The following is a 24,869-nucleotide window of genomic DNA, read 5'->3' as shown; positions in this document are numbered from 1 at the left end:
TAGCGGTAGTCTTCCACCTACAATCTACATCATCCTTTCAACAGCTGAATGATGCTATAATTTATATAGCCAGCCCCTGGCACTGCACACAGAGCTTGTCCTCCATTTGTTCAAGCATGAACAACACTGCGGCGGACACCCCATGCTCATCTCCTTGGGTTACTGCACTTGAGACAGGCAGAGAAAACAGACTCAGTAATCAGTCCTCCAGGAAGCAAGAAAGACGCACATTTCATCACCCAAACTCTCAACCAGACACTGATGCTGGCAGAGGGTACCCTGTCCCCGAGCAGACTGTACCTGGGGGGCGGGGGGGGGGCAGTGCTCAATGAGTTCTGAACCTAGGAACTCAAATTTACATCCCAGCTCTGTCTCCTACTAGTCATGCGACCCTGGGCAAGTAACACCTCCCCTCTGACCCTATGGCCACCTCCTTCCTGAGAAAAATGTCTTCCACACACTCAGCCCTGCTTAGTGCCTCACGGAAGAAGTGGTGAGTCCAGGGAGAGCCCCTGAAGGGTGCAGGCCAGGCAGAGCCTAGGACAGGGCCAGGCAGCTTAGTGAGGCCACCTGGTTCTCTACCATGGACATTTAGAATGCCTGGAGACAGTTTTGGTCATCACAACTGGGAAGTGTTCTTCTGTCATCTAGTGGGTAGAGGCCAGGGATGCTGCTAAACCTCTTACAATGCACAGGACAGAGAATCATTGGGCCCAAACGTCAATGTGCTGAGGTTGGAGGCCTGCTGGCGCCCAGAACCCAAAGAGTTAAGCGGCACACTGACCAGGCTGCCTTTCTGCCCTGCCTGCAAGGACTACATTAAGCGGCCAGGAGATGGGCCCTGCGTCTGGTTCACATTAGCAGAGCTCTGCTTGGCAACATTCCCTCTGGCAAGCTGCCTTCCCTCCCTGCCCCAACTACTCTCCGCCCCAACTCAAAGGAAAATACCGGGATCCACATATAAAACCCGCTCACTCCCCTCTTGTCTCTTACCCCTGTCTTGAATAAAATAAGCTCTTAAACTCCTGACCTTCCGCCCAGTGGCCCCATTTGCATCCCAGCAGCGACAGCTTCACAGAGGCTTCACAGACCAGCGCGGGCACGGGCAGGGGGCAGGCAGGGCAGCTCCTCTCCAGGCCGGCCCAGGAGTCTGTGATCTTAAAGAACACAAACATCCCCAGAAATATCCTCCCCCCTTTCCTAAAATGCCAGAGTCTGAGCTACTTGGACCCTCACCTTTCAGAACTGGGAAGGTTCCCAAGCCAAGAACAAGAGGAGGTTTGGGAGCCTTTAAGCATCAAAAGTAAACCTTAGACGAAACAGCTGAAGTTTGCTTTTTAAGTTCTCTTATCTTTCTTCGCCAGAGGCCCCAATTGCAAAGGCTGGATACATCAACAGCTCAAAAACTCATGTCTTCCCCCAAACTTCTGAGATTCAAACCCGAATACCAGTTTGCCATCTAGAGCTCCTCTCCAGCAGGATACTCCTCAAATATCTCTAACTTATTAAAATCCAACCCATGCTCCCCTTTGCCTCCATTCACCCCCAGACCTTTCAGGGCTCCCCCTCACTGTAATGGCCCCGCCACCAGCCTGCTACTCCAGCTAGAGATCTGGGAGACATGTTGGACATGCCTCCCCCTCCACCTTCCCCAGGTCAACGCCATCACCAAGCCTTGTTAACCCCACCTCCTGAAGACCCCCAAGTCCCACTGCATTGCACCTCAATCTGCCAGGACTACTACCTCAGCTTCTTAACTGGGCCCTGGAAAGTTACTCCGCCCTCTCTCAAATCCATTCCCCATACCATCTGCCTCTCCAAGACACAAAGAAATACATATGCACACACAGACCACATACACCATTCCATAGCATCCTTCCAAACCACCTGCATTATTAAAATGGATTAATTATGTGGTCTCCCACCTACCTCTCATAGCATCTCTCACCCCAGCTCTATTTCTGGTCTCCAGCCAAAATGCCTTTCTTTTAGGTCTTCAAATTCTCTAAGCTATCTCCCAGCACAGGACCTTTGTATCTGCTGTTCTCTCTGCCTGACACACTTTCTATACCCACATGTCAGCTCACCTCCTTCTCCTTCAGAACCCAGAAGCCTGCTCTGACCCTCAGCCTAAGTAATTTCCTTGGTTATCTGCTCTCAGAGAACTCTACTCTGGCCCGGAAAGGGCTTAACTCCACATGTGCAAGTGTGCAGGGAAAGAGGATGCCAGGCAGTGAGGCTGGCAGGCAGGCTGATGCAATTGTGTAGACTGGGACTCATCCTCATCTACACTGTTTGTGTCTTCACAAACACTGGTCACTAACAGCAAGCCAGGGAGGTGGCTGTGAGGGCTGATGGAGGCAGAGCCTACAACTGTGTCACAGACAGCTCCGTCCCACAGAGGCTGGCCAGATTCTGAATTACCCCTGCCCCATCTCATTTAAATACTTTAGAAAAGAAAAAAAAACCACACACAAAAAAACTTTGAATGGCTGGAATTTATTTTTAAACAAGAACATGTTACAATAAGGCATTTTAGCAAAACTTCAAACAAAAGCAGGCAAGTGCCTTTATTTTAAAAGACATCTCACTTGCCCTTTCCCCATGATTATTACAAGTTGAAGCCTGTGAACAATTAAAACAATGTTTATGGTATTTTTATTATTGTTTTATTTCTTAAAGGAAAGAATTATAAATATTCAGTTTAAGTGGTGCATTGGCTTTATGCACACTCAGGAAACACTCAATTTTCTTTTAACAAGAAAAATATAAACAAAAAGGTCACAGCAGAGCTCCAGAAGGATGTCAGGGCAACAAGTGCTCACCATAGGCTGCAGATTGGCTGGCCTCTCCCTCAGGTGCCAAGTCAGAGGAGCTGGCGGGGGCTGGGAGAGGTACCCCAGCCAGCCTCGCACTGCATCCTTCAGGCGAAGGGAAAGGAAGCTCACATTTGCTGAGCTCTGACTGTTCAAAACCCAGACACTAGCCATGGCCTCCAAACCCCTAGACCAGGGGTGGGCAAACTTTTTGACTCGAGGGCCACAATGGGTTCTTAAACTGGACCGGAGGGCCGGAAAAAAAGCATGGATGGAGTGTTTGTGTGAACTAATATAAATTCAAAGTAAACATCATTACATAAAAGGGTACGGCCTTTTTTTTTTTTAGTTTTATTCATTTCAAACTGGCCGGATCTGGCCCGCGGGCCGTAGTTTGCCCATGGCTGCCCTAGACACTCCAAGCTGTTGCCTATCCCTCCCTCCTGGCCCCTCCCTCACAGCTGCACATGCCAGCATGCTCCCATGCTCTCCTCTACAGCTCTGGCAGTAAGGATCCTTCTTGTCCAGGGAGTATCACTTCTCAAAGAGAGTTTTCCTGACCTAAAGAGCCCCAAGCCCCTGTTTTTCTTAATCACTTTACCGTAAGGGAAATCAGGTCATTTGTTTGCTGATACCCCTACTGTCAGAAGGCAAATTCTGGAAGGACAGAAATGTGACCTTTACCCTACAACCTGACCTAGTACCTGGCTGAATGAATATGCTGGCCACTTTATGTGAAGCCTTTACCTCCTCCTATCCCCTGCAAAGCACCTCCTCACTGTGCAGGTGAGGAGCTGAGGCCCAGGGAGGGGACAGCAGGGCTACAGAGCACATGGCAAATCAGGGATGTGAACTAGGCCTACCCAACTCCAGAGACCAAACCCCAGCCCAGGGTTTCCCCAAATTACCTGATAATAAGAATGTCCTCAAAATGATTGGTGCAAATATTAATTCCCTGGTTCCTGCTGGCTGGGATTTAGGGACATGGGCAGGGACCAAGAATTTGTAATGAGCATCCCAGATAATTCTCTATGGTTCGCCCTCACCCTGAGTATAAAAAATAATGGATTAGATCCTGCTAGGCCCTGAATTCCAATATCAAGGAAAGGAAATCCAGGAGTACAGGCTTGGAATAAATATGAGGGATTTATTCCAATCACTGGGCAAGAGGCAGGGACCAAGCCTGGAAACTGAGCCCAGGAAGGGACCTGGGGCAAGCTGATTACAGGCCCAGAGCAGATGAGCAGGGCTCCAGGACACACAGCTAGTCAGCAAGAGGGAGTGACAGAGGGCATGGCAACCCCTGGAAGAGCTCTCTCAAGCCTATTTCCTGGTGCAGCAGTGTCTCCCAAATAGGACAAGGAGTGCTCCCAAGCCACACAGGATGTGACCATGGATGTGACTCCAGCTGGAGACTCCTCTTCTAGACTCAGCCTTTAGAACATTCTCCTACTGCCCAAAGCCAGCCTTCTTGTTGATCTTCTGACCACTCCTCTTCCCAGATCCCACCACAGCACTCTGCAAAGGCTATAGGCAAGGCTGGCTTTGGGGGCGGGGGGTGCAGCCTGCATGATCACACAGAGCCAGTGTGCCACCCTTCCTGTTCAAACCAGAACTGTCTTCCAAGCAGAAAGAAGGCAATGGACCTCAGACAGGCCAAGACCAAACACGACTCCGTGGGCCAAGAGGCACCCATGCTCACTTTGGGCACAACCCGAATATGCTGACGGAGCATATTCCGATTTTCTGCAGCAAGGCTGCTTCAGCTGGAACTTTGACCCTGGCTGGGCTCCCATTTCCTGACAGGCATGTATCTCCACCCCCACCCCGCCACAGTATTCTAAGTTCTGCAGTTCTCAGTCTAGCTTCCCACTCTCCTCAATGCCATGCTCCCCAGGCTGGCTGTAACCCACAATGGAGAAAAATACAGCGTCCCCAGAAGTCTTAGTAAGCCCACACTCATCTCAGCCCACTGCTCCAAACTTTGTGCCAATTGCACTGGGGCTGAGTGAGAGCTTCCCCGTGACTTATTTGACTACTGTGGGGTGAACAGCAACTGCCTAAGGCCCTCAGGAGAACTGCTGCCATGCGAGAACTGCTCTTATTTCTCCATAAAGGTGGCCTGGTAGTCAGTGTCCAGTCACAAAGCTGGGCATTCACACTTGGGACCCCAGACCATAGGGACTGCTAGGCCATGCCCAAGCACTCATATGTGTTATTTTTAATCAAATCACTATCTCTTCCTAAAAACAAGCTGATTTATTTTCTCACAGAAGCTTTTATTCGCTGGAGGGGTTTCCACATGACTTGCAGGGAGACGGCAAGGTGCCACAGTTTCTATAGGGTCCACACTTTCATAGGAGATGTGGTCACACCTCCATGACTGCTTACCTCCTGTCCCCCAGGCTCCTCCTGAAGGGGTGCTGAGGAGGGCACCAGGGGCACTAGGCTTCATGTTGTGGTAAGGACGGAAATGATTACTGAGCACTAACTCTGACCTAGGCACTACTGTAAGATGCTTACCCCATTAATCCTCACACTAACTCTCTAATGAAGGTAGTATTAGTATCCCCACTTTACAGATGAGGAAGCTAAAATACAGAGAGATTAAGTAATGTGCTAAAGGTCACAGGGCTGGTATGTGGGGTACAAACGCAGGCAGAGTGACTCTCAAAGCCCTGTTCTTCACCTCCATGCTAGACTGCTCCTCACTATAAAGGGCAGGGAACATCTGAGCAGTGGGGGTTTGAAGGGGGCCTTCACTTAGGCGTCAGAGTGGGCAGGGGAGAGGCTAGATCCTAAGATGTCTATCTAGCCTACCAAGGACTTCAGGCAGCTGCAGAAGAGCAGTGCCTGGTCCTGCCCTCAGGGAAAGCAGCTGATCAGGCTGGGGTAGTGTTTTTTTTGTGGTGTCAGGCACTAGAGTTCCATAAAAGGGCTGGGAGTGCTGTAGATCAATCTGGGCCAAAATGGGACTCTACCTACCCACAAGATGATGGACACAAGGCTTGAAACAAACACCCAGCACATACACCCAGATGAATTATACCCTTAGAAGATGGCTCTACTCAGCAGTGGGGCCACAGTTGCTCCTGCTGTCACCCTCTCCTCAGAAGACATTTCTTGGATTGTAGTAGCCATTTCTCTCTCACTCCAATCTTAGCCCAGGAGAGACAAGGTCATCTCTGCAGAGGACTATGTGAAGGCCCCTCTGGATTGGAGACAGACCTACCATCCTAGGTCCAGGCACCTATTGGCACAAGCTGGCTGTGACCTCTGCTGGGACCACTGCCCTCATAAGGGCCCCAGGACTTCCATCTCCTTGAATGAAGTTCCCAAGCCATGAAGAAGGATAAGGCAGAATGAAGCAGTATCTCTAAAGTCAGCTCCAGGGACTTCTTGTCCAAGGGTCCCTGGATCATCTCCACAAAGACCTCATTTGATGTCAGAGGAGCAGGGCCAAGAGGCTCAGTGGCTTCCTGACCCAGGGAGCTAGGGGCAGGGTCAAGAGCATACATCTCTGTCTCTGGCTGCCAGAATTTGAATCCAGGGTCCTCTGCTGATTAGTTTGAAGATTTTTGTCCTGTGTTTGTTCTATGCCCTATAAAATGTGGCACAGGAGATATAAGATGTTGGTGGATTAGGTGGAAGCTACACTTACCTCCTGCCAGGACCTAACTAATATATAGAAAAATCATCCAAATAGACAACTGAATATATAGAAAAATCATCTTGAATAACCAACTGATATATAGAAAAATCATCCTGAATAGCCAACTGAAGACTACCTGGAGAGAAGCCTTATAACCAAGGTCTTACAAAGGAGGCCACATCAAGACTGGTATGAGATACGGAGGCGTGAGAGGGTTGGCTGGGCACCCCCGGACAGCAGCTAAATTTCCAGAGAGATAGATCAGCTGAGAAGTTTAGGGTTTAAACCAGTGGTTCTCAACCTTCCTAATGCGGCGACCCTTTAATACAGTTCCTCATGTTGTGGTGACCCCCAATTTCATTGTTACAAATTGAACATAATTAAAGCATAGTGATTAATCACAAAAACAATACGTAATTATATATGTGTTTTCCGATGGTCTTAGGCGACCCCTGTGAAAGGGTCGTTCGACCCCCAAAGGGGTCGCGACCCACAGATTGAGAACCGCTGGTTTAAACCCAAAGCCAGGATCCCCAGATCAGAGCACCAGGACCAGGAAAGGCACTCACATAACATCTGGCTGTGAAGAGCAATGGGGTTTCTGTCCAACAGGAACAGATGGCTAGAAATGCAGACACCCTCTTAAAGGGCCAACACACAAAATTTTGTTCACAGCCACTCACTTATCCTGGGCTCCTGTAGAGGGAGGACACTGAGGACTAGAGCTGTGTGAGGACAGTCTGGAGTTGGTGGTCCTGGGGAGAGAGCTGAGAGGTCAGCCACGAGGATCCCTGTACTGAGTCATCCCCCCATATTGCAAAAGCCTCCTTTCTCAGGCAGAGCATTCCCCTCCATGCAGCATCAGCCTGGGAGGAAGCAATGGCCCCACCCATTGGAATCCCTCAAGCCCCACCCTGTGGAGCTTATGCCCTACTGAGGAGTATAGTCTGAGGCTCTTTAAGTGATTGAGCCAAACAGACCTTCTGCAGGCAAAGATGGATCTCTGGTTGTTTTGAGATTTTTGCTGACCTACCCCTGGGACCAGTGCTAGTAAAAGCAAACTTTGGTGTGCAGCTTGGTCCTTTTCGCAGCAGAGGGAGCCACAAGCTGTTGATCACTGCTAGCTCCAAACAGGTTGTCCAGGATCAGTCACAGACATCTTCTGACACTGGCCTGCACCAGAGTTCCTCCAAAGAGGCCCAGAACCAAAATACCCAGTGGCCAGCTTCAGACAACAACAGAGCAGAATCCAATAAGCTTCACAAGCAGCACATCCACAGGGTGATATTGGCAGGCACCAAACCCTGCTGAGGTGAGTTCCGCTTCTTGTGATCATCACCTGCAGAGCAGCCTGCACACTGTGTTGGGGATTGAGCCTCACTGTCAACCAGCCTGAGGATTGAACCTATGCATGAATGGGCCAATAGCAATGAAAACACAATTACAACAGGAGAGCTCACATAACACACACAAGGAACATTCTTAGAGCACCCAGCTCAGGTGATCAGGGAGACAGCTACTGGGTGTCACAGGTCACCTACTCCATAAGGTCACCTTATCAAGAATGGGAATTGTAGCACATCTACCTAACACACAGAAACAAACACAAACAGGCAGCCTAAATGGGGAGACAAAGAAACAGACCCCAAATGAAAGTACAACAGAATTTTCCAGAAGAGCTAACTGAAATGGAGATAAGCAATTTATCAGATATAAAGTTCAGAGTAATAATTATAAGAATGCTCAATAGCATGAAAAATGACATAGGAACCATAAAAGATGACAAGTCAGAAATGAAAAATGCCATACTGAATTGAAGGCTACACTGAAGGAATATACAATAGACGCAATGAAGCGCAGGATTGAATCAGCGACTTAGAAGACAAGGTAGAAAAAAACACCAATCAGAGCAGCAAAATGAAAAAATAATTTTTAAAAATGAGGATAGTTTAAGAAACCTTTAGGACAACATGAAGCATAACAACATCCACATTATAGGGTTACCAAAAGAAGAGAGAGAGCAAGAGATCAAGAACCTATTTGAAGAAATAATGTCCGAAAACTTCCCTAACCTGGTGAAGAAAAAAACACATACAAGCCCAGGAAGCAGAGAATATCAAACAAGATGGACCCAAGAGGCCTACACTAAGACACCTCATAATTAAAATGGCAAAAGTTAAAGACAAAGAAGAATCTTAAAAGCTGCAAGAGAAAGGCAGTCAGTTACCTACAAGGGAGCTCCCATAAGACTATCAGCTGATTTCTCAACAGAAACATTTCAGGCCAGAAGAGATTGGCATAAAATATTCAAAGTGATGAAAGCAAGGACTAACAACCAAGGCTATTTTCCCAGCAAGGCTATCATTTAAAATTGAAGGAAAAATAAAGAGCTTCCCAGACAAGAAAAAGCTAAAGGAGTTTGTTACCACCAAACCAGTATTACAAGAAATATTAAAGGGGAAGGAGGAAGAGGAAGAGGAAGAGGAGGGAGAAAAGGAGAAGAAAAAGAAAAAAAGGAGAAGAAAAAGAAAAAAAGGAAAAATGCAAATGGTTAAATGCTCCAATCAAAAGACATACAGTAGCTCAATCAAAAGACATACAGTAGCTCAATGGATAAGAAAAGAAGATTATATATATATATATATATTATCTTCAAGAGACCCACCTTAGAACGACATAGACTACACACAGACTAAAAGGAGCGGACAAAGATATTTCATGCAAAAGGAAAGGAAAAGAAAGCTGGTGTAGCAATATTTATAACTGACAAAATAGACTTTAAAACTAAGGCTTTAGTAAGAAACAAAGAAGGACACCACATAATAATAAAGGAAGCAATCCAACAAGAGGATATAACCCTTTTAAATATTTATGAATCCAACACAGGAGTACCTAAATATGTAAAGCAAATCTTGATGGACATAAAGGGAGAGACTGTCAGTAATACAGTCTTTGTAGGGGATTTTAACACCCCCTTGACATCAATGGATAGATCTTCCAGACAGAAAATCAATAAGGAGACGTCCTTAAATGACATAATAAATCAATAAATCAAATGGATTTAATTGATATCTTCATAGCATTTCACCACAAAGCAGAAGAATATACATTCTTTTCAAGTGCACGTGGAATATTTTCTAGGGTAAACCACATGCTAGGACCAAAACAAGTCTCAGTAAATTTAGGAAGACTGAAATCATATCAAGCATCTTCTTTTGACCATAATGCTATGAGACTTGAAATCAATCACAAGAAGAAAACTGGAAAACACACAAAGACATGGAGGCTAAACAACCTTTTACTAAACAATGAATGCCTTAACAATGAGATGAAGAAAGAAATCAAACGATACCTTGAAACTAATGAAAATGAGAACACAACAACCCAAAATCTGTGGGACACAGGGAAAGCACTCCTAAGAGGGAAATTCATAGCATTACAGGACTATCTCAAGAAACAAGAAAAAGCTCAAATAAACAATCTAACTTTACATTTAAAGGGACTTAACAAAGAACAACAAACAAAGCCCAAGTTTCCATAAATAGATGAGGGGATAAAACAGCTATGGTATGTTTACACAATGGAATACTACGCAGCCATAAAAAGGAAGAAAAATTCACCCTTTGCAACAGCATGGGTGGATCTGGAGAACATTAAGTGAAATAAGCCAGTCAGAGAAAGACAAGTACCATATGATTTCACTCATATGTGGAATTTAATGAACAAACTGAACTAACAAGCAAAATATAGACAGAATCATAGAGAATAGGCAGACAACTCTGGATGGGTGGGTGTGTTGGCGGGATTGAGCAAAAAAAGAAGAAAAAATAGATAGAACTCATGGACACGGACATCAGTGTAGTGGTGCGGGGCAGAGTTCAGTGAGTGGAGATGGTAGAGGGTATGGGGGGATAAATGGTTATGAGGAAAAAATAAAATAAAGATAAAAATGTGGGACAGCAGAGCTCCCACAGAGTTGTTGAAAGCACAGGATGAGAACCTGAGAAGGTCTAATACTAGAGCCCAGCACACGGCACTATTTGGCACATATCCAACAAGCCATCCTTCCGTGTGCAATGCCAATAGCCCTCTACGTTTCCACGCTTACACTTCTAAAAGCCATCTGACACTAAACTGAGAGAATACTAGACCCCAGCTAGGCTGGACATGCAGCCTGCTTCATCCAGCCAACAGCAACTCAGCCTGGGCTGTGAGTATCAGCATATCAACACAATCTCTGTGGATAGGCATGTCAGCATAAAAAACCATTCTCAGAAATAAAGACACACACACACAAAGAACAAAAGAGAAACAGGTCTCTGGAAGCGGAAACTGCGGCAGATTCTTAGGGACTGATGTCAAAGGGCACACTACTCATTTGGGATTGAGAGCTAAGGACAAGTTGGAGGAATTCCATAGGGAAAGGCCTGCATAGAGGCAGCTTGCTGCAGCCTGCTACATCTTCAGGATACCAAACTCATGTCTTTGACAGCAGCACATCATCCTGGCTTCCCTGCCTGCTCTGACATCAATCTCTCTCCTTGTTTATCACCTGTTCTTCCTTTGCTAGACCTTGTTAAGGAGACAACAGGATATTACAGCTTGGCTGCTGAGGTAATTCAAATCCCTAAGCCAGCAGAGCAGCGAGGGAGAGGCAAAGGTCTCACAAAGCCCTGGTGCTCGGGGATGCAGGGCATGCTGGGCTTAGGCCACCACACCCCTCACTCACTGCATTCTGTGGGCCAAGTAAAAAGGCACAGTAAATGGGGAAAAGACAAGATTCAGAGTGACATGTGGTAATAAAAATGATAACGACAGCAGTGCTCATGTGCAGGCCCCATTGCAAGCATATTATGTGAATGTCCTCAAATCTTCATGAGTAGTTCACCCAAAAACAGGCTCTAGGAGGTGAAGAAACTGCCCCAGCAAGTAAGTGATGGGGAGGGACTTAAGCTCAGCCCCTGTGACCAGGGCCCCTGGCTACTGAGACATGGACACACGAAACCACAAAGCGCATGGATAGCTCAGTTTTGCCTGCCCAGCATCTATTCTCTAGTGATAGCACCCCATCTTCCTCTGGGAACCTTTCCTCCCAACCCCGGCCCCAGCTCCACGATAAGTCATGTAACCAGTCTGGCCCAGTAGGAGTGTGGCACTTGTCCTGGCCACAGGGATGAGCTCCTGGTCCACCAGGCCAAGGACATCCCATTCCATAACTGTGCTTATAACCCGTGGGAAAAGAAGCCTTTTCCTTCTATCCCAAGGAGTAGACAAGCCTGATTGAACAGTAAGGAAACATAACTTCTGTCCCAAAAGCAAGTCCATCAGAGCTCAGGCACTGCTTTCGAGTCATTTTCCCCTTTCCTCTGGCCTCTTTTTGCTCACCTCCCTCTCACGCTGGCCAGAACTGTGTAACCAGTCATTAGCAGAGGAAGAGCAACCCCACTGATTGGGTCAATTCTCTGGGTAGCTAACCACTAGGATATAGCCCACTATACCCTGGACTTGATGGGAAAGAAATGGGAAGCCAGTGCTGTGGGGACAAGACCACAAAGAGCGGCCTGTACTAAAAACATCTGGAGGGAGGCACCAGTGCCCTCCCAACCCTGGCCTCTCAGTAACTGAGCCAGTGCACCCCCTATCATGTTAAAGCCAGTCTAAGTTGGAGTTCTATCACTTGCGACCAGAGTCCTGACTAATCCACTGAGCAGGAGTGATCTTGTGTGGCTTTGGAATTAAGAAAGAGGCTGGAGAGGTGACAAAAGCAAGACCAAATCACACAAATCACTTTAGATTTTATCCTGTAGATGAAGGTGACCCACCAGCAAATTGAGGCTGGGTTAGGGCGGCTGGTGCACAAGGCAGGGAAAGGAACAGGATCTGGAGTGGTCCCAGTGTGAGCCAGGGGAGGCTGGATGCAAGCGGTGCTCCCGGGATAGGAGGAAAAGAGCCTGATGGCAAGGCCCTCCTCAGCCAAATATCCAAGTTCATTGCTTACAAGTTCTGCTTTCCCTGACTAGTAAATCAGAAAATCATACAGCCATTGATACCAAGAAGTTCAAAGAGTAGGTTGAGGAAAAACAGGTGGAGTCAGTGGACCAGAGGGCTATACAGAAGCATGTTTCCATTTCAATAACTCACTGAGGAACCCTGAGAAGAACTATTTACTTACAGCCAGGAAAGAACCCTGCCTTACTAGATCTAGAACCCCAAATAGAAATTCCACATGAGTCATATTGAATGGCAATACGACAAGAGTATCAGCCTCCTATATGCTAGGGACTTGCTGTCCATCATCCCAAGGGGGCACCACACCCCTCCATCCCTCTTTCAGAGGCCCCAGACATTGGCCAACACATAGGGGTCTCTAAGTTCTAAGGAATTAGTGAAACACAGAGAAGCTGAATAACTTGCCTGTGGTCCCTCTGAGCTCCCACACCTCTTTCAATTTCTCCTTGCTCTCTCTTTCTTCATGGTCTGTGGCTCTGAGTTTTGGATGTTACAACACTGATAGCCAGTCATCACTGGAAAGATCACTAGCCTAAATCCCAACAACAAATCTTACCAGAGGGATTTCCCAGGCTGAGGACCGAGGGAGCCAAAAAGCCTGAGAGGCTGGTGAATCTCAGGATGTCTGGGGTTTACACCATTCTGAGGTCTAAATGGAATCTGGTTTTTCTCCTTTATCCCCTGTTCCCTCAATCAGCTAATGGGCCCCAGCTGGGAACAAACATGGGCAGCAGAAATAGGGGCCAGGGTCTGACAAGCTCTGGCAGGAAAGCCCTGGCCAGGAGGGGAATGCAACCATTTATTTGGAATGGCTGTGCTCTGCCTCTGAGGGAGTTCAAGTGGTCGGATATGTCCAAGTCAATTACTGAAATCTGACAGGGATGTCACTGGGTTTGGGAGGAGGGCCATCCAGTTTAAAGACCTGCCCTGCAATGTCCCCAGTGCACAACAGGCACTAGTCGCCAATTTGGTTCATGGAGGGCAGGGGTGAGAAGAGGTCAGGACCTCAGGAGCTCCATGACCAGGGAGAGGCCTCCGAAGGGCACACTGGGTCACTTACAAAGCTGCTCAGGAGGTTGGAGGGTCCTTGTCCAGAGGAGATAAAATACCACTGGCCCTATGGTCTCCTTGGGGCTACAGGAGCAGCAGGTAAAGTGGACAGAGCCTGGTCTTTGGAGCTGGACAAATAACTTCAAACACTGGCTCTGCTGTCTAGCTGCTTAACCCTCCTGAGCCTAGATATTCTCCTGTCGGATGGGAATCACAGGAAAGGAAGAAATGAGCAGAGCTGGCCATCAGTATGCAAAGGTTCTGACTCTACTACTAACTTGTGAAGCCTTTTAGTGCTAATGAGAACTCAGCTCATGTCACCCTCACAGCAAACCTAAACAGTGAGCTGGGGTTGTGATTGTTCACCAGCAAGTCAAAGTGCAGAGGAATTCAGGGACCTGCCCAAGATAAAGGACTTAAGGCTTTTTATTTATTTTTTTACTTCAGTACTTTCCATCCAAAATCTATATTAGTTTCCTAGGGCTGCCATAACAAATTACCATAAACTTGGTAGCTTAAACAACAGAAATTTATTCTCTTGCACTTTTGATGGCTAGAAATCCAGCATTAATGTGTCAACAGGGCTGGTTCCTTGTATGTAGAGTCTCTAAGAGAGAATGCCTTCCATACATACCTCTCTCCTAGCTTCTGGTGGCTGTGGCAATCACTGGTGTTCCTTGGCTTAGGGCTGCATAAGTCCAGTCTTGACCTCCAACTTCAATGATCTTCTCTTTGAATCTCTGGGTCATTGGACACTCATCGTTGGATAAAGAGCCCACCCTAATCAAGATGATCTCATCTTGAGATCCTTACATTAATCACATCTGCAAAGACTTACTCCAAATAAGATCATATTCTTAGGTTTTGAGTGGACACATCTTTTGTGGGCCACAACTCAGCCCACTGTAGTCCACCCTCTGATCCCCAAAAACTTAACACCCATCGCATGTACATAATACTTTTATCCCATCCCAACATCCCTAAATTCTCGCTCCATTATAGCATTAACTCTAAATCCAAAATCTCATCCTAATCATTAGCTCAAAAAACTCATCATCTAAGTCACCTAATTAGGCATGGATGATACTATATGATCCATCTGTGGACCTGTGAAACTAGAAAATGAATTATCTGCTTTTAAAATTCAGGCATACGAAGAAAATGGGAGGTCACTGGCCCCAAGCAAGTTTGAAATCCAGCAAGGCAGATCCCATTAGGTTTCCAGGTCTGAAAACAGCCCTCTGTGGCTTGCTCCTCTGCTCTCTGGACCCACAGAGACTCCATGGGCCCCTGCTTATAGGCCTGCCTCTCTGGCCTCTAACTTTACATCCACAGCTCTGCCTTTGGAATCATTCTTCCTTTTCTTGAAGGATAACATGTATTTGTAGCTGAGTAGTTCTATAAGTCCATTTCCTTCATGTAGAATACCAAAAGTCCAACTGCTTTTTTCCCTTCATTTCTTCAGGCCTCTGTTCCTTTCAGTCCAGGCTGGCAGTGTTTTTGCTAATAACATTCTCAAAAACCTTGTGGGTCTCTCATGTATATCAAGGGGACCTATGCCATTAAACCAAAGGGTTCTCTGCAGATCCTTTCAGGGTAAGCCCACCTCTCTTCCTGGCTTCTGGTGAGATTTTTGATTAGATCCTTGAGTCGCACACCTCATCTCATCAGCAAAGGCTGTCCAGTCTTGCCCTGGGTCTTTCACCAGAGCAAGCTTTCTCAAAGAGAATTTCCTACCTGTAGCATCCTTTGCAATCTGGACATGCCAAGACCCTCCCAAATCAAGTGCTGGTTCCTTTTTACTAACAGTTCGTTCTTCAAAACATTTCCTTCCTCTCACATTTACTATAAGCAGCAAAAGAGAAACAGACTGCAACCTCCATATTTTGCTTGGAAAACTCCTCAGCCAAATATCCAAGTTCAATGCTACAGTCCTGTTTTCTTTGACTAGTAAATCAGAAAATCATACAGACATTGATACCAAGAGGGTTGAAAAGTAGGCTGTGGGAAAATAGGTACACAAAAGCAAGGAGAGCTTTAAATTTATGTTTGCCAAGCACCTTCCACATACCCGAAAGGCAAGTTCCATCTTTATAAGGACAAGAAGGGTAGCCGAAGACCTCAGAACGTGTCCCCACTCAAACATTGCTGTCTACTTAACATGGCCGACTAACTCTGTCTCAGCCCTCCCCCATACCCGTAGTCCTAGCATTACAGCTCCTGATCCTGTCATCACAAACCTTTTCCTCCCTCTAGAGCACAGATGGGGAACCTTTTTTCTGCCAAGGGCCATTTGGATATTTATAACATCATTCGCTTAATATAATTCACTTAATATAAATTTATGTTGCTATGAAAAAAGCTCCTAGATTTATTGAATTTTGAGTCCCACTTGTGGTTGCCTTGGCAGAGCCAGACCAAATGATTTCTCGGGCATTATATGGCCCGTGGGCCGGATGTTCCCCACCCCTGCTCTAGAGCCTCAGATACTCTCAATTCAAAGTCTGTCTCCCACAGAGCCATCTTCTGACACCTCCTTCCTACTCCCAGCTGCCCTCCCAGGCTGCAGAAATGTCTTCTCCCAGGGCAGAGGAATATTAGATTAAGGTGGTCCAAAGGAGTATGCCTAAGGGAGCACAAGGAATGGAAAGAAATTTAGCATTTGATTTATTCTCTGTTCCTGCTAAGAATTAACACAGTTACTATTATAATCTTAACTTTGTTAAATATTAAGTTTAGTTTATTTTCATAATTTTGTGCTTTATTTTTTAAGAATTATACTTTTAGTCCCTGCACAACATGGATTTGATTTCATCAAAGGCTAACGGTCTTCACAAGAGGATCCACAACAGCCAGTGGAGGAGGGAATGATGACCCACAGTGCCAGGGAAGGCCCCAGGATTCAGAAGGACAGGGCCTCACCCTCCAACTCTTGTTGACATGCCAGGGAGCCCTGGCCAGCCTCAGGCCTATAAAAGCTCTTCTTTAGTTGGTCCTCCCTGATCAGGAAACTCTTCCTTGTTACCCACCCCTGCTTCTGTAGGAGGAAGCAACAGTCACACCACCATAAAATGAGTAGAACAGGGAGATTTAAACCTGAAATTTCCTTTACTGAAAAAGCCCTGGCCATTCCCCTCACCCCTGAAATGCCCTTTCCTATAACCTCTCTGGCTGCCCTAGATCAGGAATGGCCAACATAAGGCACATGTGTTCCCTTGCCCTCCCCTTGCTCAGGGTAGATACTGCAATCATGGCCCTTCTTGCCCCAATATGATAATGAATTTTATGTCAACCTGGCTGTGCCAGTGTACCCAGATATTTGGTCAAGTATTATCCCGGATGTTTCTGTGTTGAGATTAACATTTAATTGGCTAGACTAAGTAAAGTAGATGACCTTCCACAGTGAGGGTGAACCCAATCCAATCAGGTGAAGGCTTGAATAGAAAAAGACTGACATCCCTAGAAGAAGAGGAAATTCCACCAGCCTTCAGACTCAAATTGCAACTCTTCCCTGGGTCTCCATCTTACTGGTTCATCCTATGGATTTTGGACTTGCCAGGCCTCACAATTTTGGGAGCCAATTCCTTAAAATACATCCCTCTTTCTGTGTACATAGATACATACACATACTTTTGGTTGTGTTTCTCTGGTGGACCCTAATACAGCTAGTGAGCCATATTAACACAGCCCTCCAGGGAGAATTCTCAGTTAGCATGCAAAATGAATTCATTTGCCTAGGTCTGTGAGTACTTCAGCAGCTGGCATTGTCCCTGGTTGTACATACAGGGCCAAGTGCATGCCATCACTTTCCTGTACTCTGGATTCTTCTAGAACCAGAGAACTGCCCTGGACCCTGAATTCCTGGTACGGTCTTTCTAGTTCTAACTAGCCTTGTTTCCCGCCTTCATTCCCCCTGAAGGGAAGGAAAGGGCAGTGAGGGAGGCTGAAAGTTTTTCCTCTAAACTAAAGCCATAAGAAAAGCCCAATGAAGAAGGGAAACATCAAGGCTACTGGACATCTTTTAAATGAGAGCCAGCCAGAAATTCCCAGAAGGTGGAGGAGCTGGGAAGACGCAGAGCTGTCCATCCTTCTCACAGGTCTCCAGAGGGATGACATGGCATCTGCCGGCGGTCACTGGGAGTGTGAAACTCATCTGGATGTCTTCCAGACTGTATGACTGAGCAACACAAGATTCTAATTGTGTTTAATTTGTCTTGCCACCCTGACACAGAAAGCTTGCAGAAAGGAGGTTTACACCTGGCACCTCACTTGCTGACCACATGGTCCTGAGCCTAATGCACCTTCTGGAGCCTCAGTTTCATTATCTATAACGGATATAAAGGATAGCAATAAAGGAAGAACCTTGGGAGGCTCATTGCGGCACATCATGGATCTCAAAAAATGGGTGCTGTTATAAGAAATAGGGGAGTGGTAGTTCTAGAATCCAGGCAAGGCATGAAAGGAGATAGAGGAGAGAGCAGCGCCTGCTGGCCAGTCTCAGGAAGCAGACCCAGCTGAGGATAAAGGGACCATTCCTCTCCTTTGCCACTAGAGAATGAGGGCAAAAGAAAGGACAAGGTAAGACTGACCTTGAGGGCAGGAATCTCCACACTGTCGCCGAGGCTGATGGAGCCTGAGAGGATGGTTCCTGTCATCACAGTGCCCTGGCCTTTGATGGAGAAACAGTGGTCCACAGACATGAGGAATGGTCCCGAGGGATCTCTCGTTGGGATGGAAATCTGGGACGTCAGGAGCTAGAAAAGAGATGCTTGTGCCACACTCTGTCAGGAAAGGACTGGATGGGACAGGGCAGAGGAGGGCAGACCAGCCCAGATCAGAAATGGGCAACTTCCTGACTGCACTCCAAACTTCTGCCATGCTCTCCGTGCCTTCCCTCGGTGCAAAGGCAAAGGGCACTTGGAGAAGCCTCATCTATGCTCTCCCACTGGGATTACTCCAACAGTCTCCTAACAGGCCAGGCACCCAGGCCCTCACCCACACTGCAGCAGGGGGAACCTGCCACAGGACACCTTTGGTCACATTGCTCCCTGGCCTCACATGCTTTTCCATCCACCTGATGCCTGCAGAATTTAAGATTTGTCATCATCTAGGGCCTAGGTATTGCTGAGGCCTAGGCTCCCACCACTTGCCCTTTTCACAGACACCAGCCACTGGCAGGCCCCAAAGTTCACTACCCTGTTTAGCCTTACCCTTACTCTCTAGGAGGGCAAATGGGCAACAACACCTCTGGAAAGGCTTTGCTACCCTTTTTGTCTGACTGCATTTCTCCTCCGCATCACCAGTTAAATGCTATTGTGATAATCTGTTTATTTGTCTCCCCTCCCAGGGCTGTGAGTACTTCCAAGTGTCACCAGCAGCTGGCCTCTCACCTGAGAGAAGGACAAGTGAATAAGGGAAACGGAAGGATTGGGGGAGAGCAGGGCTGTTCCCAGAGGCGATTGCCTGAGTTTGTTAGGACAGGAGGGGTGAAGGCCACTTCTCCAAGCACCCCCTGCAAAGGGCCAGTGCTGTCCCTCAGTTTGTGGTTCTGCTTTTCCTTCTCTGTGGACTCTTTCCACAGTTTCAACCTTAACCTGCCCACTGTCTTCATGCCATCTATGTGCTCAGAGATGGTGTCAGAGCTAATTACCACTAAACAAATAAAAACTAAGACCACATTATTCCTTTTATTTTGCTACTTCCTATCAAAAAGTATTTGGTAGTAAATGTTCTAAACTCTTAATCCTGTGATAACAATTCTTTTGAAAAAAGACTAGAGATTTCAAAACAGGCTTGGCCCGAGATGTATGCAGAGGCTTCTTAAAGGAATATACAGACAGTATTTTTGTGGATTTTGCTTTAACAAACACAACTGTCCCACGCTCCCAGACCAGTACTCTCTAGAGCTGGTGAAAAAGTAACAAAAGCCTTACCCAGAAAATATTGGTTTTGCTACTTCAGCAAGATCAGCACCGTGTAATCGCAGAAACAGTGGTGGCACACAGTCACACCTGATCTTGGCTCTGTGGACCCAGGCAGACCCCAAAGCCCACCCCACAACTGACCTGAGTTTGAATCCCAGCTCCACCACATACCTGCTATGAGACCTTGGGCAAGTTACTTAACCTCTCTGAGGTAATATGGGGATAATTTAAGCCTCCCAGGGTCACTGTGAATGTTAATGAGCTTGCATGTAGAGATCTTAGTACAGTGTTTGGTATGTGATAATCATATCTCACCATCACAGTAAACTGATATAGCACGGTTCTGAGCACATTATACACATTAACTCGTTTAACCTTCACAGCAACTCCACAAGGGAAGTGGTGCTATATTCTCCTCTACTTTATAAGTGAGGGAACTGAGGCAAGAGAGAGCAGGTCATGGGCCTAAGGTCACAGAGAGAGCAGGTGGTGGGGCCAGCACTGTGACCCTCTGAGCTGCCCCAAGTGCCCAGCAGAGGGACACTACAGTCCCTAGTCTCATTGTCATTTCCATAGAAGCATCACCATACCCTCCCTCTCCCCCTCCACCCTGCCTGCTGACTGCCCTGGCCAGGCTGTGAATGGCTATGCTCCTTCCCTCTGTCTACTACTACCCAGCCTGGAGGAACAGCCTGAGCCTTGGGCCCTGGGCTTCAGAAGATAAAGCCTCCAGTGTTTTGGTAGAGGCCACAGGACCTAAGCTGTACTGTCCCTGCTGCTGGGCCCATCTCCTTCTCCCTGGCTCACTGGCCCCCAGCCCACTAGTCCAGGTTAGACATAGTGGAGGACCTGGTACAATTTGAAGGACTGGAACAGATGGCATAGCCCCAGAGTTCCAGACTGAGAGGATCTGCTTTGTCTGAGTGGAGGTATTTGACAAGAGAAAGGAAAAAGAAAGGCTTAGAAGGGTGGAGGCCCTCAGTTCTGTTTGGGATTAACTTTCTGAGGGAGGTTGCATTAAGCTTTTGGGGCGGGGGGGGGGGGAGTTTAAAGGAACCACCCCAGAATCCTTTTGGGGGACAGGAGACGGGGGCGGAGGGTGATGCTTCTCTGTCTCTCTCAGGCTGAGCAGGACACAAAGGAACCTGCCTGAGCAGAACTGGGGACAGAGACCAACCTGATTCAAGCTGACAATACCTCAATGAGCTCTGAGATGCCCTGTGGAGCTTCTGTTTCGGGGGCCTCTGGTCCCCCAGGCTTGGCCGCCACAGGTATAATTGGTGCACCTCGGAACCTGGAATAGAAAAACAAGTCCCACCATAGTTACAGATATCATCAGCATGGACACAGAACACATCTGTGAAGCACCTGGTAGAACAGACCATGAAGCCCTATGGGTATTCTCTCCTTTCCTCCTTTCAGAAGCACCTAAAAAGAGAGTGCCACCGTACCCCACCTTATCATGTGGTCTTAGTTTTTATTTGTTTAGTGATAATTAGCTCTGACTCCATTTCTGAGCACATAGATGGCATGAAGACAGTGGGCAGATGAGGAAATGGAGTCCCCAACGGGAAATGTCTTATATTGAACAACACAATTTAAAAGTGTGCTCCTGGATTCACGATGGAGGGGAAGTACGCAGTGGTTTCAGCTGCCTGTGGGGCACCACTTACTCATGGGCGTGTGACGGCCAATGAGCTTTTCCCCAAACCTCAGAAATGGGAACCCTGGTGCCCACGGGCTGGTCCCAGGAAGCCATGGCACAGCTTGGCGAGCTCAAGGTCCCATACTTGCATGGACCATCTCCTGTTCTCCAGCCAGCCCCTGGGGGCAGGAGCTAAGGTGGCCATTGTTTGGTGGCTGCGTTTGCAGCCACGTGGGTTAGGAGACTGGCCTCAGACCACAGAGTTGCTCAATGCCAAGCCCAAGGCCTCCAAGGTGGGCTTTCTTTGGCACAAGGAGGGAGCCTGGGTTTGACTGCCCGGTGGCCTGATGTTATTTATTTCACACTGATTGTGCCAGTTAATTGGTGAGGCCTGGAGATAGGGCTGTGGGGAAAAGAGTCTGGTTCCTTCTCGCGGGAGCTTTTTGTATAGGGATAGTGCTTAGAGGGGAGGTACAGGAAGCCTCACGCTCTGGCCCCCCTTTCTCCAGACTCAGATATTGCTGGGGGGCCTTCCTGGGGGACCTCCAGGAAGCCCCCCCCCCCCCCCCCCGCCAAATGCTTGTGGTTAGAGGTCACATAGTAGGTCGACCCTATTCCCTCTCTTTCCTAATAATCTGGGCGGGTGGCTGGCTGGCTGGCAAGGCCGGGACAATGGCCCAACACACAAAACAATAAAAAAATCAATAAATAAAAGTGTGCTCCTGGGTTTTAACTTCCATTTTCAGAACCCTCCCTGAGAAGGCAGCAATAAATCCTGGCTCCCAGGCCTCTGACTGAAAGACCCCTTAAAGAAGACCAATAAATACCTGCTAGCCTCCTGCAGAGACTCAGGAAATACTGGTGACCAAAAGTCCCTAAAGATGCACCTGGGAGTACACCTCCACCATCCCAGTCTAATAGAGGCCAGTCCTCACAGGACCTTCCCAGAGACACCCTTTTCTTTAAGATGACATTTATTTATCTTTTCCATTGGAAAGGGAAAATATACAACCCATAACCCATTATTGTGGTGTGCTTTCTTCCAGCCTTGGTTTTCAACACATTGCCAAGAGATTATATTTTTCATATTAGAGGCCCAGCTCGTGAAATCACGCAGCCCCACACACGCGCGCACACCCATCTGTCCGCCATGCTCACGCCCCACCCACCCGCCCACCTGCACTGCCTTGCCGCACCCGCCTCACCACGCCCACCCACCTGCCGTCCCGCCCGCCCACCGGATCGGAGCCTGTGGGCTGCTGGGGAGGAACCGAGAGGTGCTCCATGCACCTCCTGGTGACCAGTCGTTTGGTCGTTCTGGCGTTCTAGCATTACAGCCACTGGCCTTTTATAATATAGATGTGGTTATAGTATGTACACACTTTCATATCTTGGTTTATTTGCCATTATATCAGAAAGAATCTTCTGTTGCAGGACAATGTACTGAAATAAAACATAGAAGCATGTGGAGTTGGGTGTTTGACCCTTTTCCAGGCTCAGGATAAGCTGGCCTTGCTGATTTCCTGAACATACTACATACTGGGGCACCCTGACTTCTGGCAGCAGCAGGATAGTTCAGTCGCCCCTGGGATACAAGAGGCCTCACCTGCCTTGGGTTTTAGAACAAGACTGATGTCTGGGTTCTAGAAGCACAAAGGACTCCAACCCAAGATCTGAAGAAGAGCCCTGAGCCCAGACCCACAGCTCAGAGTGTGCAGGCAGGAGCTGACCTGGAGCACATTCAACTGCTTCCCCTGTTCCCAGTGCCCCACATGTCCTCCAGACTCCTCTTGGCACACAATGGGGTGAGCCAGGCCCAAACATACTGAATGTGCATGTAGGCTAACCTTTGTCAAATCACAGAAATGACATAAACAGTATACCTTTTAGGTTTGGAATAGAATTTTTAAAAGCCAATATTTGTTAATACCTTATTTTACTCACCAGTCAAGCCAGACACAAAACCTACCCCTTGATCTGACTGATTTTCATGGAAATTCCTAGTACAGTGTCAAACACACAGTAGTTGCTCCACATGTTACATCTATTATACATAGTAGTATGAAGTGCCTACTATGTACCAGGCTCCATGTCAAATACCCCCTCATAATAAATATTATGAGGCTGATCTTATCAGTTCCCATTTTACAGAAGAAATATTAACTCAGAGAGATGAAGTAAATTGTCCAAGACCAAACAGCTAGTCAGACACATAGCCAGTATGGAATGCACACCTTATAAGAATCTCCTTGGCAGCAGCCAAATCACTTGAGATTTGTGAAGGAGGAAGGGCCAAAAGAGCCCCAGTGGGCTCTAAGCAGATGTCCTTGGCTAAAACAGAAATAAAGAAATAGAAAATGTTTAAAAAGCAAGAGGAAGCGCAGAGGGAGTCTGAAAGAAAGATGCATCAAGGATATTGTCAGATGATAACATTTAGTGGAAAATAAAGAAAGCAAGCCTAGAACACAAGAACAGTGTCAAAGTAGTGATAACAACCACCTCAAATTATGTACATGTGGAAAAGACTGACAAGAATTCTAGGGACAAACACTTTAATTTGATGTGCTGGGAAGATTGTGGGTACATTTTTATCTCCTATTTTGATTTCTGTTAACATTCATAAATGCTTATGCAAGAGTAATTTTAAATGCTTTCAAAGATAAGTCACAGAGAAAAACAATAAAAAGTTTGACTACATAAAAATTAGAAGCTTCTGCATGTCAAAAAAAAAGCAACTAAAGTGGAAAGACATACAATAAATGCTAAAGACTTATCTGTAGTAAAAATGGTAGGTAAAAGGTTAATTGATAACAATATCTTTATTAATATTAAACACTCCTGAAAATAAAAAAGAAAACATTAAGGAGGGATACAAGGGTGTGTACGGGAAGCAACCTATCAATGTTTTTCTCTCACTTCTATGTTTCTCTCTCTAAAATCAATTTTAAAAACCACATATCCTTGATGAGATTAAAAATAAAAAACAAATAAATCTACATGTAATGACAGTAAATTTTAAATGATCTCACCACAAAAAGAAATGGTAATTATGTGATATGATGGAGGTGTTATCTAACACAATAGTGGTAATCATGTCATAATATATTTATAATCAACACCTTGTCTTAAATTTACATAATCATTTATGTCAATGAACATAAATAAATATCTCAGTAAAGATGAAAAAAACACTTTCCTATCCACATAGGTAGCTGAATGGATAGGAAACCAAAAACATATGCTTTCTAAAAGAGACCTACCTCATAACAAAAGACACACACAGACTATAAGTAAAGAGATGAAAAAAGATATTTCATGCACATGGAAACAAAATAAAAGCTTGGGCAGCAATACTTATATGAGACAAAATAGACTTTAAAACAATGACTATAATAAAAGACAAAAAATGACATTATATGATGATAAATGGAATAATCCAACAAAAGAATATAACCCTTGTTAACATTCATGTATCCAGCACAGGAGCACCTAAATATATAAAGTAAATCTTGATGGACATAAAAGGTGAGAGCAACAGTAATGCAGTCATAATAGGGGACTTAACACCCCATTGACATTAATTGATAGATGTTCCAAACAGAAAATCAACAAGGAAAAAAGTGGCCTTAAATGACAGCTAGACCAGATGGATTTAATTGATACTTTCAGAGCATTTTACCACAAAGCAACAGAATATACATTATTTTCAAGTGCACATGGAACATTTTCCAGGACAGACCACATGTTAGGACACAAAACAAGTCTCAATAAAC

The 24,869-nt window shown here is 46.4% G+C and overlaps 1 protein-coding gene across 3 annotated transcripts in view; it reads right to left on the bottom strand.

Moving 5' to 3' along the window:
• Positions 1–24,869, bottom strand: part of EEFSEC (eukaryotic elongation factor, selenocysteine-tRNA specific) — a 228,066-nt gene that overhangs the window by 98,733 nt on the left and 104,464 nt on the right. For 2 of the 3 annotated variants that reach the window (XM_006091304.3, XM_023756145.1), the window contains exons 3-4: positions 20,649–20,745; positions 18,117–18,281 (exon numbers count right to left, since the gene is read on the bottom strand). In XM_006091304.3, coding sequence (XP_006091366.1) covers positions 18,117–18,281; positions 20,649–20,745 — 262 coding nt within the window. The remainder of the gene's footprint in view (positions 1–18,116; positions 18,282–20,648; positions 20,746–24,869) is intronic. The other variant, XM_006091305.3, reaches the window with a different exon arrangement.

Source organism: Myotis lucifugus, unplaced genomic scaffold (genome assembly GCF_000147115.1).
Source record: "Myotis lucifugus unplaced genomic scaffold, Myoluc2.0 scaffold_90, whole genome shotgun sequence".
NCBI lineage: Eukaryota > Metazoa > Chordata > Mammalia > Chiroptera > Vespertilionidae > Myotis > Myotis lucifugus.
Note: the sequence above shows the minus strand (reverse complement) of the source record. Positions and strands in the feature narration are given on the sequence as shown.